The sequence below is a fragment of the Lissotriton helveticus genome, chromosome 3_2 (genome assembly GCF_964261635.1).
Source record: "Lissotriton helveticus chromosome 3_2, aLisHel1.1, whole genome shotgun sequence".
NCBI classification, from domain to species: domain Eukaryota; kingdom Metazoa; phylum Chordata; class Amphibia; order Caudata; family Salamandridae; genus Lissotriton; species Lissotriton helveticus.
In genome coordinates, this window is record NC_136062.1 from 398,228,264 (window position 1) to 398,241,784 (window position 13,521).

Genomic DNA, 13,521 nt, shown 5'->3' on the forward strand with positions numbered 1-13,521 from the left:
TTTTAACATCTGAGCCAAAGTGAAGTTCACTAGAGAGTAATGCCTGTAGCTGCACTCCAGAGGGCCTGTGTGTGCTATCAGTACCTAGAAATAGCCACATTTCCTAGAAAAGCCCAGGTTGCCAGAGCACCTTCTGTGCAGAACTGTGAACTCAGTGCCATTCATGTATAATAGTCTGGGTGCATTCCTGGACCAGAAGAATGTGCATGACTGGTCAGGGAGCTTTGAATCAGGTGGCCCAGCTCATTGTAGCAAAAAGAAAGAGAAACCCAATTTGCTGTTTTAAATTTCAGGCTTATATTGTGTTGTGCAGTTGTGTTGAGTTCTTATTTCATATAGTGTTGTGGTATTTTGTTATAGTGTATTGTGTTTTTCTCATTTTGTTGTGGTGAACTTGTATAGTAGCAAAAGAGCTTGTTTGGCACATTTCCATCCACCATGTTGGTAGTCTTACAACCCCTACCGAGCAGGTGGTGGTTTCTCCACCAAATTGCTTGTATCGAGAAAACTTTGTGGAGAAATATTTCAGTGGGGTCCCTATCAATGTGTCTCTGTTGTGGCCGAATTTCCACTCTCAAATATGGGCAATGAGACTACTCCCAAAGTAGGAGAACAAGGCCAATTTCCACAAAGTAGCCCCACAACTACTCTTATGGGTGCAGCCCAGAATACTCACAACACCACGCTGCCTTTTCCTGATAGTCGGCACCAACTCTGGCCGACATTGTGACCTTTCGGTCATCTTCTATTCGGCAACTCTGGACCTTGATAGAGTCAAAGGTGGAGCCAGAGGACTCTCCCTGGAGTCAAAGACACCACCTGTGAGTCACAAAGGTGCGGAACCTTCTTTGTTATCACCCTCCTCTAAATGAGCCACTAGCCACCTGACTCTTAAAGGAGCCCCTTACCTTGCGCACATAGCATGCGCGATAGCGCAAGAGGGTCTCGTGCAGCCCTATGCAATGCTTAGCAGCTCCAACTGAGTATACTCATGAGGTTGCATTTGCCTCCCTGGATCTGGGATCCCATTTATGAGACCAACGCTGCACTTTCTCTTGATTCCATTGGGCATTCAGACGAAGGGTGGGGGTGGGGGGGTCAACCTGTGGCTAGGCATCCTTCACCCTGGTAGCAGACTATTAGTCTATCCAGTTGTGTCATATGTCATATTGTAATATGTTTTGTGTTTTCTGAAGTGTAATGCAATTGTGTCTTGTTATTCTGTTATATTGTGTGGTGTTGTTTTGGTGTGTTATTGTATAGTGCTAGTGTTTGTGTGCTGTATTTTATAGCGCGACGGTGTTGTGTGGTGTGTTACTGAATTAAGTATTGTTTGAAGTACAGTTATGCAAGTGGTGCTCTTTACCGTGTAACATGTCATCAGCACGTCACTTTGGAGTACTACAGGATAAGGCTGAGTGGTGCTGATTGATGGTTGCTGTCTGGGAAGACAAAGTTGATCAACTACCAATGGATACTGATGGATGCAACGGCTTGCAGATGGGTATTTGGATTCAACTGCTTCTACAGAGAGAACATTTCAGTGGAATATAGGATGTTACAACGCAAACCATTACAAGGCCTGGTTTTACAACTCGTTTTTTACATCGCAACTACCAGTACAACACATCATTTTACAATGCATGCCATTACAATGCCACACCATTACAACACGTAATACTTTTAGGGCAACAGTAGGGTAAGTGTTGGATAGTGTAGGGGTAAAAATTACTATTCCCACTCCAATGAGTGCAATAGTAAGGAAAGTGTTGGATAGTGTAGGGGTAAAAATTACTGTTCCCATCTACCCCAAAACCCCTACCCACCCTAAAACAAAAAATTATCCATTACTTACCTGACAATGCGTTGTAATGGCATGTGTTGTAGTGACATGCGTTGTAATCGCATGCTTTGTAATGGCATGCGATGTAAAGGCAGTTGCGTTGTACCAGTTGCGTTGTATTGGCAGTGCGATGTAATGACTGTGTTGTAATGGATGTTTCCCATTTCTGTGAATGGGGTCTAATGGTGTTCATTGCTATGACACTTTAGCCAGTGAGATTTCTTTAACAGATTCTTAATGCCTCTTTATGTCTGCTCTTTTAGTACCAATGGAGTTAGTTAACATAGTTATCTTCACCCCGTCAGTATTACAAGTAAAGCAGTTGTCCTAATGTCCCAAGCCTTCTAGGAATTGGATTGGGTGATTGTTTGTCAATGTATTGGAAGCTGAAGCTTGATCCAGCGGCACCCCGTTTTGATATACCAGTATCTTCTTCCAGACCCCCGAGGAACTCACCTGTGGGAGTTCATTCGAGACATTCTACTGACACCAGAGAAGAACCCAGGACTCATAAAGTGGGAGGACCGGTCGGAGGGTGTCTTCAGGTTCCTAAAGTCGGAGGCAGTGGCTCAACTCTGGGGGAAGAAGAAAAACAACAGTAGCATGACCTACGAGAAGCTGAGTCGAGCCATGAGGTAATTGCCGGGCCAGCACACAACCAACTCATATCAAAAACTCATATCAAAATGATAATGTGTTTCAAATTCCTTAATCTACTTGGACTCACTTCGACCTGTTCCAGCCTATACTAAGCATATTTAGTGGCAAGTGGATGCTGGGATACCCTCATGCGTGATAGTGTGCTACAAAACTACTCATAACACATAGGACCAGATGAATTTTTTTTTTACCACCAATGCAGAACCCAAAATTGTTGTGCTGTGTTGCCTGAAAGGGAGAGAGAAGAACAGCGCCATATCTACTGGGATATGGCAGTCTTCTTCCCTCTCCCTAGAGCAGGTGCAAAAACAGGAAGATGAGTGCAACTGACACACCTTTGCACCATACTGCGAGGGTGTTTGCGCAAGTCTAGCATACGTTTTGCACTGGAAGGGTATCCTTCTAGTACAAAATCTTATACCTAAACTGACTATAATACATTTCCCATGTCGGATGTGTTGTACCGTGCAGTACGCATGCAAAGTGGGATGCGTTAGGACAAATAAAAGCATTTCTCCTTTTTAATGCCTGCTTCCATGAGGCATTATTCTTTGGTGAAAACCTTGTCTACGAATGTTAGTAGATAGAGTTTGCATCAAAAAGCATGGGTGGCTGCATGGGGACTGCCATGTACCACCCATGGTGCTAAGTACTGCAAAGAAGCACCACTCGCTGCTTTCCTTTACTTTTAGGGAACTTTAAAGTGCAAAACAAGTATTGGGATAGAAAGTAAATCACACAAAAAAAATTCGCTGGTTTGTATCACTTTTATTTCAGGTATGACCAAAATCATTAATACCTTGCGTCTGGGTAGCTCTCCTTAAAGCTATGAAGTATTTCCAGGTCCTAGATTCAAGGATTAATGCAAACGGAACCTGGAAATTGTAAGCATTTACTAAAATGTTTAGTGAGAAGTCGCCATCTAAGTGCTCAAATAAATCTTTCTATAGCACAAACTAAAGCTAGAAAGCAGCGGCCATATTTATGGCTGTTTTGCATTACCCTTGCGCCAAGCAAGGGGGTGCAAGGGCGAGGCAAAGCCTAAGTCGGTTTTATCAAGCCACACATGACTTGATAAATCCAGAGTAACGCAACACAGTGCAAATTGCTGCGTCGCGTTCCATGGGTGTAGCGTGGCGCAGTCACACACTTTTCTACACTGGTAAACTTGGGAACGCGTCAAAATGCTATGCCTCCCCAGGTGAGGTGTAATGAGGAGAAATATCATTATTTCTTCTCATTATTTCCTCTTTCTATTTATTCTGTATCCTGCAGCACACATAGAAAGAGGAAAATGCCATTCAAGATAGCACAAAAACAATCCTGCTTACTATGTGGGCACCCTTTCAATATGGTGCGAGGGTGCCTGCGATGGCGCTGGGTAGCGCGTTGTGCACCAAAGGTGGGAAATGACAGGAATGCGCTGTATATTGTTAAGGGTAGCGCATTCATGCCCTTTCCTTTTCTTGCAGTGCAGCAAGGGAACTTGTTGCACTGCATGATAATTAGAGTAGGCCATGCTACATATACTGTTATATTTGATTGTACCATTTGAACTTCAAAAGGGCAGACCTACTTTGAAGATGTGTTGCTAGCCATAATTTATAAATATTAAATACACTAAAGTTAAGAATGAATTTTAAACCTTTAAAAAAGAAGCCAGCCGAATATGGACTTATCAGGGAAAAGCGTACTCATAGCGGAAACTGATACCTGGTCCTTCATCTTTCTAGAAAATTCAATGATCTATGCTACAAAGTTGGAGGAATATTTATGAATTTAAAAAAAAAAATTATTTCAAATGATTTTATTAGAATTTTTTTAATGTACAGTACAAATATAGTGAAGGCAATACTGGTGTCATTATATGCCGTTGGAGTTACAGTAGGCATATCGTTTACATTATTGGTCACGTGTACATTAGATAGGCAATCACGACCTTGGTGTATGCTGCATTGGTGGTAAATGCTACTTTTGAAGGTCTCGGTGTTACAGGTAGACTATTTTAGAAATTACGAGAGTTGTCTAAATGAAACAAAAAAATTAGCTAAAGCTCACACTTGTTTTAACCCATGGTGGACTATTTCAGACAAGCATCTCGACGTCCTTCTTCTTCATTTGATCCCTGTAGGAAATTCAATTTGAGGTATCAAAGGTATGAGGGAAGTGCTGAAGTGGGTACGTTTATAATGACCTTTCCAAGGTGATTTTATCCACAAACGCAATATTCGTTTTCTCATGGTATATCTCTGAAACTGACTTCTCTAACAGCAGAAGTTTTGATGTGTCTGGTGTTGGGAATTCTGTTTCTTTCCTATTGCTTAACCCCTTAGCTGCGGCAGTAATTCTGCCGCAGCACTAGGGGGGAGGGGGGCCGCGCGGCGCCGCCATGCTCGTGAGAGAACCACTCCGTCACGAGCCTCGGGCACGCTGTGCTTGTGACAGAGTGGTTCCGTCACGGCCCCGCCTGCTCAATGGAACTCTCAGCGCAGGCGCGAAAGCGCTGCCGCGCAGGCGTGGCGGCCGGGCTGTGACGGAACCACTCCGTCATTAGCACAGCCCGTCCGAGGCTGGTGACGTAGTGGTTCCGTCACCAGCATGAAAAGGGTTAATGGGGTTCAAGCGGTTTCATTTTCACTTCCAATAGCTGTTCCTCTGTTGATTACCTAGATCTTGTCTACTGTTATACAATATAGAGTTATAGGGTTTTAGGTCTTTCCCTTACTCATGGTTAGATGTTTTTCTTTTGTATCTCATTTCCTTGCTACCAGTTTCTTGTTTTTCCTCTATAGTAACGTGTATCTTCCCACACCCCCCAAACCCCCCATATACATTTGCAGCTCACTGTGTTTTATTTGGATGGCGTGCATCTTTCCGCTGCAATACAGTGCGATGAAGGGTCTAATTTCTCTATCTATCTCTCCCCGCTACTTTATTAAATTCCACTCTTCCGTTCATGTTTCCCCCCTTGTGCTCTGAGTCCCCCCGTAACAGCCAGCGGCCATCTTGTAGTGCTTTAAGAAAATTCATTCAAAATGGCCACCGTGGATGCCCAAGCATCTGAGGCGGCCACTCTGAATTATTTTTTGAAGCATCCACGTCACCCATAATATTACTGCGTAATTCCATTGCAAATAGGCTTTAAACTAAATACAAACATACCACAGCAAAACAAGCAAACGATCAGTGCTATGTATGTAAGCATATTCCTTTTTAGAAAGCAAGAGTGAACTGTAGTCCCTTGGCTCTGTTAAATGATTAAAGTTCTAGAATCCGGTTTTGTAAAGGCCGACCAAAAATCGTTTTTGCATTTACATTGAATTCAGCTGTTGTCGTCTAATGTGTTTTACACTTGAGGAAAACAAACAGAAGGAGTCCTAGGAATCTATACAAACGTACTCGGAGGAAATCTATGTTCGGAATGAAACATTACTAACCAGGCACACGTGTATTTGAGTTATATTATTATTTTTATATTTTATTATTAATTACTAAATTTTATAAACAATTATTTGTGTAATCAATTTGAATTAGTTTACCTTTTTAATCCTTTTTAAAATAATATTTTAATGTGAGAAATAAAATAAAATGTTCATTTTTTTTATATTGAAGATAAATATGAACTCTTAAAAAATATATACCCTTGTTTATTTGCTATAGGGTATTACTTCAAGTCCCTAACTTCATTATTTTCTATATAGTCATGGGAATTCTTACCTATAATAGTCCATTTAGGTATCTGCTAAACCTAAGTCAATCATGTGAACACATCATGTAAAAGGCCGTTATCAGAGTATATAAAGCCTGCACAACACATTGTTTACAAGGCAAAACACGCCAGTCTCTATCACTCTCTCGCTAAGGATTCTTGTGCACAGCATCAACATCAGTCAGCTTCTTCCACCTGTAAAGAACCTCTTCTCACTCACGCAACATTAAGTCGGTGCAACAAGTACAGCTATATATTTCTGCATTGAATCATTGTCCTTTGCAATATTTCTTTATATTGGATATGATCCCTACTTGTCAATTATCTTGTCACATAATTTAGTACTAGATTTAGTACCGTACATTCTGTACCATACCACCATACCACAAAGGTGCCTTAGTTGCAACTTGATAAATTAATGTGACAGCTTGTTCCTCTGCTGTAAATTTTAACCTGAGGTAATGAGTGTGTTGAGATGTTCAGTAACCCAGTTTACAATTTTGATTATTACATAAGAAATAGTCTTAGAGATTTGGGCCCTCATTTAAGGCATTTTGGCTTAGGGCAGCGTAGCAAGGCACCACACTGCACTGCCCTACGCCAACGTGGAAGGGTAAGAATGCACTGTTTTTAAGCAATATGGTGAATTCCTGCCCTTTCCCTTTGTACTGGCACCATTGTGGCAGCCTAGCGCCAACATAGGCACACTTGCACTATGGTACGAGGGTACCTCTGATGCATGCACAATTGTTTTTGTGCAGAAAGGGGCACCCACCTACACAAAAAGAAATTATAAGAGGTATTTCCCTCTCTCTATGTATGCTGCAGAATACAGTGCACATGGAAAGATGAAGAAATGAGGAAAAATAAAGATTTTCCTCCACCTTACGCCTCACCTCAGAGGTGACCACATTTGTCACTTACCCACGTTTACATCACTTTGTAAATCTGGGGCAGCGTCAAATTCCATGGGTGTTGCATGGGAGAACCCCCAGCAACGCCCATGGAATGTATCCCGGACGCAGAGTAAGGCAATGCCTTACTCATGATTTATGACGCCACTCAAAGCCACGCAGGGTGGTTTTGTGTGGCTTCATAAATTGAAATAAGAGCCCTGTGTCATGCATGTACTATTTTACGTGGTGCAAATTGTAAAGGTGATGCAGGGTTCTCATAAATAAGCCCCTTAATCTTTCCAATCATTCCTAAAACAAAGTAATAATTTGGGAATGTTAAGTTTTATTTATTACGGAAATGGCATGCTCATTGTTTTACGTGATGGTGTGTGCATTAATAGGCATGGTGGAAATACAACCTGTAACTAACTCACCTTAATCTCTATTTTGGATTCTAAATTCAAGTATATTTGGAGAATGACAATTAATAAAGGCCACATGAATATTTAATTTAGATGAGATTAGTAGCTAATCCCTCTTATGTCTGACCTTTTAGTAGCTGCAGAGCTGGATTAGTAAACACCCCATAATTAAATATGGAAGTAGTAGTCGGGCGCCAGACTATTTACAAATTAATTATTTGGTATTTACTCAAACATACTGTAACATATTGTGATAGTAATGTTCAGTAAAAGCACATAGTGTTCCAAAAAGCAGTTTAGATCTTTGATGAGTCTGAATGCGGGGCTAAGACACCTTCATCATCGGAAGCCATGATCATGTCTAGGAACATTTCTGGGATTGTGGCTCTTCTCACTACTAAAGGGCCTGTGGTTCTATGCATGGCTAGCGATTTCTCAATACTTTCACCGTCACAGTTTGGTTTCAGATAAAGTGTGGGGACCCTTGAGCAATATTTGAATCTAGATTTACTTAAAGGAAGTATACAAGTGCCAAAGGTGGAATATTATACCTCTGCTTTGCTGACTTGAGCAGTGCTTTTAACGCAGTTGACCATTCAATTCTCTGGACCACTTTGCTCGCTATGGGGGCACCTTTACCAATCATCTGCTTTCTGATTAGACTTTGTGATAATTTGGCGAGTAAAATACGTTATGGCCCATGGGATAAATGTATCACCAACTTTACAGTTAAACATGGCATTCGGCATAGCTGTGGACTAGCCTCCTTGTTATTTCCTTTATTTATAAGTGGGGTGGACCCGACTTTACAATATGTGCCTGCTGATGCCCCAAAAGTCGCTGGGTGTCCGACACCGTGTGAGAAATCCTCAGAAATAGATAACAGGATATACACGTTGTATCCCGAGCAGATTAGAACAATCGTATTGTGCAAATTATGAGTCCAGATGAAACATTACAATCCAGTTAAGTGTTAATCTTCTTCTTTAATGTTCAAAACAGCATCCTTTTGAGTTCTAGCCTAGAACTCAAAAGGATGCTGTTTTGAACATTAAAGAAGAAGATTAACACTTATCTGGATTGTAATGTTTCATCTGGACTCATAATTTGCACAATACGATTGTTCTAATCTGCTCGGGATACAACGTGTATATTTTTGTGGATGTGGATTTCTACCTCTAACGGTGACGGTTTGATAGACGTCATCTCTATCCCTAGTAGCAGCCTCATAAAGTTCCATAATTACTTATGACAATTGAGTGCAAGCGTATAACCTTCTATCTACCGTTCTTTTGCTTTGTTTAGATAACAGGATACTCTGGCATGTTTCTATAAGTTATTGTATACAGGAGATAAGCAATTAAGCTGCTACAACAAGCCTGAGCTAACCGTGCTTCTGTGAAATCTGAACCGCACATTCAGTCTTCAAGATTCCACCCAAGAACTAAAGGATGCTGCACAGTTCTTGTATGCAGATTATGCTATTCTGCTGGCCGGGACTCCGGTGGGGCTGCAACATTTATTAGATACCTTTGGGGATTTTATTGCTACTAGAAAAATTTTATTAACAAAAGTAAAACTTATACAATGACCTGTGGGTTAAGGGAAAAGCATTGTAGAACATTCTTTATGGATAAGTTGCCAGTAGCCTCTGTTGATACCTTTTGCTACCTGGGTATTACCTTCTCGAGTAAAGGTTCATGGTCCCATGAAATTACTAACTTTAGGAGCAAAATGAACAGAAACACTCATGGAGTCTTTATATTTTCTTCCAAGCTGTGCTCCAGGCCAGTTAGGGAGATAACATCAATGTATAAGTCAAGGGTTTTGTCTATTGCCACATATGGGGCTGGTGTGTGGGGCTACCACAACAGTAAAGCGCTTCAGATTGAGGAAAATGGTTTCCTCAAACGCCTGCTTTGTCTGCCTACTGGCGCTTCCTCCTAGATCATTCACAGAGAAGTAGGGCTCTAACAACTTCCAGAGAGAGTTGCACTGCGCCCTGTACTGCTCTGGTGTTCCATATGGATCAAAGAGGAAACTAGTTTTACAAAGTCCATTATTTTAGATTATTTTCCTTTAGACAACGTATTGGCGATCCCTTGGTTACACCACATTGATTTTATGTACAATAAACTATTTCAGGTGTCAATCCAGTCTAACCCTCTGCACGTCTCATCACTTAGTAAGCAGTTTACTAGTGAAATTTTTATGAATTTTAAGAGGGAAGTCCGACTGGATTGCGAGATAAGGACACCAGCTGTCAGGTTCTATCTGACACTTACTGTGATGTTGGGCTGTCAAGACTATTTAATTTATTTTCCTAATCTTATGCATCGTGTTGTACTAATTAGACTCAGATTGGGAATTGCCCACCACCTTGTTGCCTTACACAATATGAAAATGTGTCCTCGGATTCGACTCGTTGTCCATGTGAATGACAGAGTAAGCAAAGCACTGTGCACTTTATGTTGTTTTGTGGTTTTTATTCTGGTCTTAGAAGTTATAACCTAAAACCACTTCTGCTTGCGTATGGTAATGGATCGCTAATTGCAGCCCTAAAACACTTGTCCAAATTAAATGATTCCAGCGTTTGTCTCAATGTGGCATTTTTTATTATTAATGCAATTAACATACGTAAAAGCATCGCTGTTTCATCATAGTGATGACTCAACTGAGTTTTCAACTAGAGTTTGTACCCCTATTAAACATTTCTTAGTGTTTTTAGAAAAGACCAATTTTGTTTACTTGTTGAGTACAGAATTTTGCCTTGTATTATCTTTTATAACTCTTATGTCATCCAAGTATAATGCAGTTTGCTTTTAAAAAAAAAAAAATATGGCCTAGATGTATCAAGATTCCATTTTACGAATCTTAAATAGCGATTTTTAGCGAATCGCTATTTAGAATTCGCAAAATGGAATGTATGTAAAAAAATCGCTTTTTTTTAGCGATTCCTCATTATTCTTTATTTGTGAATTTGCATTTTGTGAATACGCAAATAAGGAATAATTTCCCATGCATTCCTATGGGCCAGGAGGCCCATAGGAATGATTGTGAAGTAATTCTCAAATTGCGAATTCGCAATTTGCTAATCGCAATTTGAGAATTATTTCAAGGGTGCAGGGGTGTCTCATGGACACCCTGCTGCACCCCTGAAACTTACATGTGTGTGCATATGGCGCACATACATGCCCTATGGGCATGTATGTTTGTCACATGCCACCCTCAAAATTGCCAAATTTTGGGTTTTGAAAGGATTTCGCAAATTAACACGAACCTCAAATTGGTGTTAATTTGCGATTCCTTAACCTGAATTCGCAATTTAAAAAAGCTTCATACATGGCATTTAAGGAATCGCAAAATTGCGATTCCTTAAATGCTTAAGCAAAATAAGGAATTGCAAATTTTTGCGATTCCTTATTTTGCTAATTTCACATACATCCCAAAAGATGCAAAATGTCCGTTTGCGATTCGTTAAGGCCGCTGCGTTGCATACGGCCTACGAATCTTTCCCGATAGCACCTCCGACACTGCCCATCCTGGAGGAATTTCTGACTAACCTGTCCCCTCATAACTCATCACCCGCTTGTACGCGGAAATACCCCCCGTCGGCACGACGCAAATGGGAGGACAGCCCGGGAGCCCCCTTTAGTAAGGGAGTGTGGGAAAACTGCTGCGCGCAGGATAGGGAGCTATCGCCTAATTACAGATTACTCCTGATTCATTTCAAATTCCTCCACAGGCAATATAGGACCCCGGCTGGTTGCATAAAGCGGGTTTGAGTGATGATGCATGCTGTGTGCGTTGCAGAGCGCCGGATGCTTCCTTTTTGCACCAGCATGGGAATGTTCTGCCATCATAGAATCCTGGGGGTACATCTACAATGTACTGCTAGCGATAACGGGGTATGCATGCGAGCGATCCCCACTGGTAGCCCTGCTTGGCTATGTGCCCAATGTACCCTTTAAAAACTGGAAGCTGGTGGCCATTCTACTTCTGCTTGCAGAAGAGGCGGGTCGCAATCTGTTGGGGACGCAAGCGGAAGCCACAGAGGGCTGACTGGCTTAAAGACGCTGTCTTCTGTCATAACCAGCTGGCGGGATTCTGGGAGCGTATGCCCTTGCAGTCGTGCCCTAAGAACATTTGGGAACCGCTGCATAGTTACCTTGCTGCTTTTCTGCCTGACCAGGCGGGGCTCCTATCAATACGGGCCAGTAGACCCAAGAAGAACACCCTCATTCGACGTCCGACTATCCGGGTGCGCTGTCCAACTAGTGGCCAGAGATATTCCCCTCTTCTTACTCTTCCCCCACAATCCTTCTCCTTCCTCCCCATTTTTTTTTCTCTACCTCTCGGTTATTTTCTTTTTTTTCTTTAACGCAGAACGCTTTATACTTAGCATGAGATTCATGCGACCTTTGTTTACTCCATGGACACACGACCGCTATATGCTTTGTTTGGCTGGCAACACCCTCTGGTTGATGTATACGATGCATGAAGATAATGCGTAGTTCTAATGATGTTGCTGCCCTCTCTTTATTCCTAGTATGCAAGGACTGTTATGAACTGTAACTGTTGACAAATTATAAATAAAAAATAAATAAATAAATAATCTTAGTGTGACTGAAAGATCATGCTTAGAAGGCAGGGTCTCATCACTGAAGGCGCGATCGAGAATCTTGATCCTGCAAATCGTCTGATCGTCTTGGGTCAATTGGAAAAGCTATGCAAAAGTTTGTTGAATTGGAAATTAGGGTTTCAAATCCCCATCTGTAGATCCATGTTTAAAGATGCCTGTCTATCATCACAAAAGACATACTTTTCCCCCTATAAAATGTATTAATATGTGGACTTTAATTGTCCTTTACACAGGTACTACTACAAGCGGGAAATACTGGAACGCGTTGATGGGCGGAGATTAGTCTACAAATTCGGGAAGAACGCTCGTGGATGGAAAGAAAATGAAAACTAAGGATGTTGAGACATCCAAAGCATCAGCATTAAATAAGTCAGAGACAATGTTCTTTTATTTAAATAAAAAAGGTCTATCTACAAGGACGGGATGGAGGTACACTCTAGTTGATGCTAAACTTATTTTGTCATGCTAAGTATGTCCTATATGGGGAAAAAACGTACACAGTTTTCTGTGAATTATGATGATGTAAATTTTTAAATGTTTGCTTTTATTTTTGGTGTTCCTTCTTGTGGAAGTGGGAAACCGATACTGAGATTTGGCGTTATGATGTGATCACTACGAAGAATTGGACTCAGCAAGGCCTTCTTTGTTTTGTAAGCAAACGGATTTAGACTAGTGCATTGTTGATATTTTTGTACATAAAATACTTTTCGGTAATATGTTATTTTGTATATAAAGAACATGAAGACAGCTCAGCCAAAGGCTGCGGAGAAACTGGATTGTGTTTAAAATTTCTGTGTGACCATGAATTATAAAAATGAAGACTTGTATTAAATTATATGATGATATTCAACTGAAATTCAGATTAATTACTGTTTGTTATCTGAATGAAATGTAGTAGTTTAATTGTACATTTATTATTATTCAGTTCTTTCAACAAACGCAGACTTTGTCCAGACCCACTTGTCTATTCCACTGTGCACACGGTCGCAGTGTATTCCAGTCTATGGTATGTTTCTGTTGTCTTCCTTATGGTTCACTTGAATACCTACAGGAAATCCATGGAAGACAATTGATGCGTATTGAAATAGGTCTAGTAAAACACTAGTGTGCTAACATAGCTTATAAAATGTGTCATCACTGCGCGCCATGTTGGCAGTAAAAACAGCTGTAGATTTCATAAGTTTCCTTTTCATAAGGGTCAGATTTTACATAAACTGAATTTTGTCTGTGGCACCACCGATTGAAGGGGCTTTGCACAGGGCAGTCACAACATCACGCACAGAGGAATTATGGGAAGGGTGCAGATAGAAGCCACTGAATGTACAAAAAGAACACAATGATTTTCAGTG

General features: G+C 41.0%; 1 protein-coding gene across 2 annotated transcripts in view; it reads left to right on the forward strand.

Annotated features, from left to right (window-relative positions):
• EHF (ETS homologous factor) overlaps positions 1-13,028 on the forward strand; it is a 111,736-nt gene extending 98,708 nt beyond the window's left edge. For both annotated transcript variants that reach the window (XM_078684310.1, XM_078684311.1), the window contains 2 exons: positions 2,283-2,478; positions 12,406-13,028. In XM_078684310.1, coding sequence (XP_078540436.1) covers positions 2,283-2,478; positions 12,406-12,505 — 296 coding nt within the window. In that variant the 3' untranslated portion in view covers positions 12,506-13,028. The remainder of the gene's footprint in view (positions 1-2,282; positions 2,479-12,405) is intronic.
• The last annotated feature ends 493 nt before the right edge of the window (positions 13,029-13,521 follow it).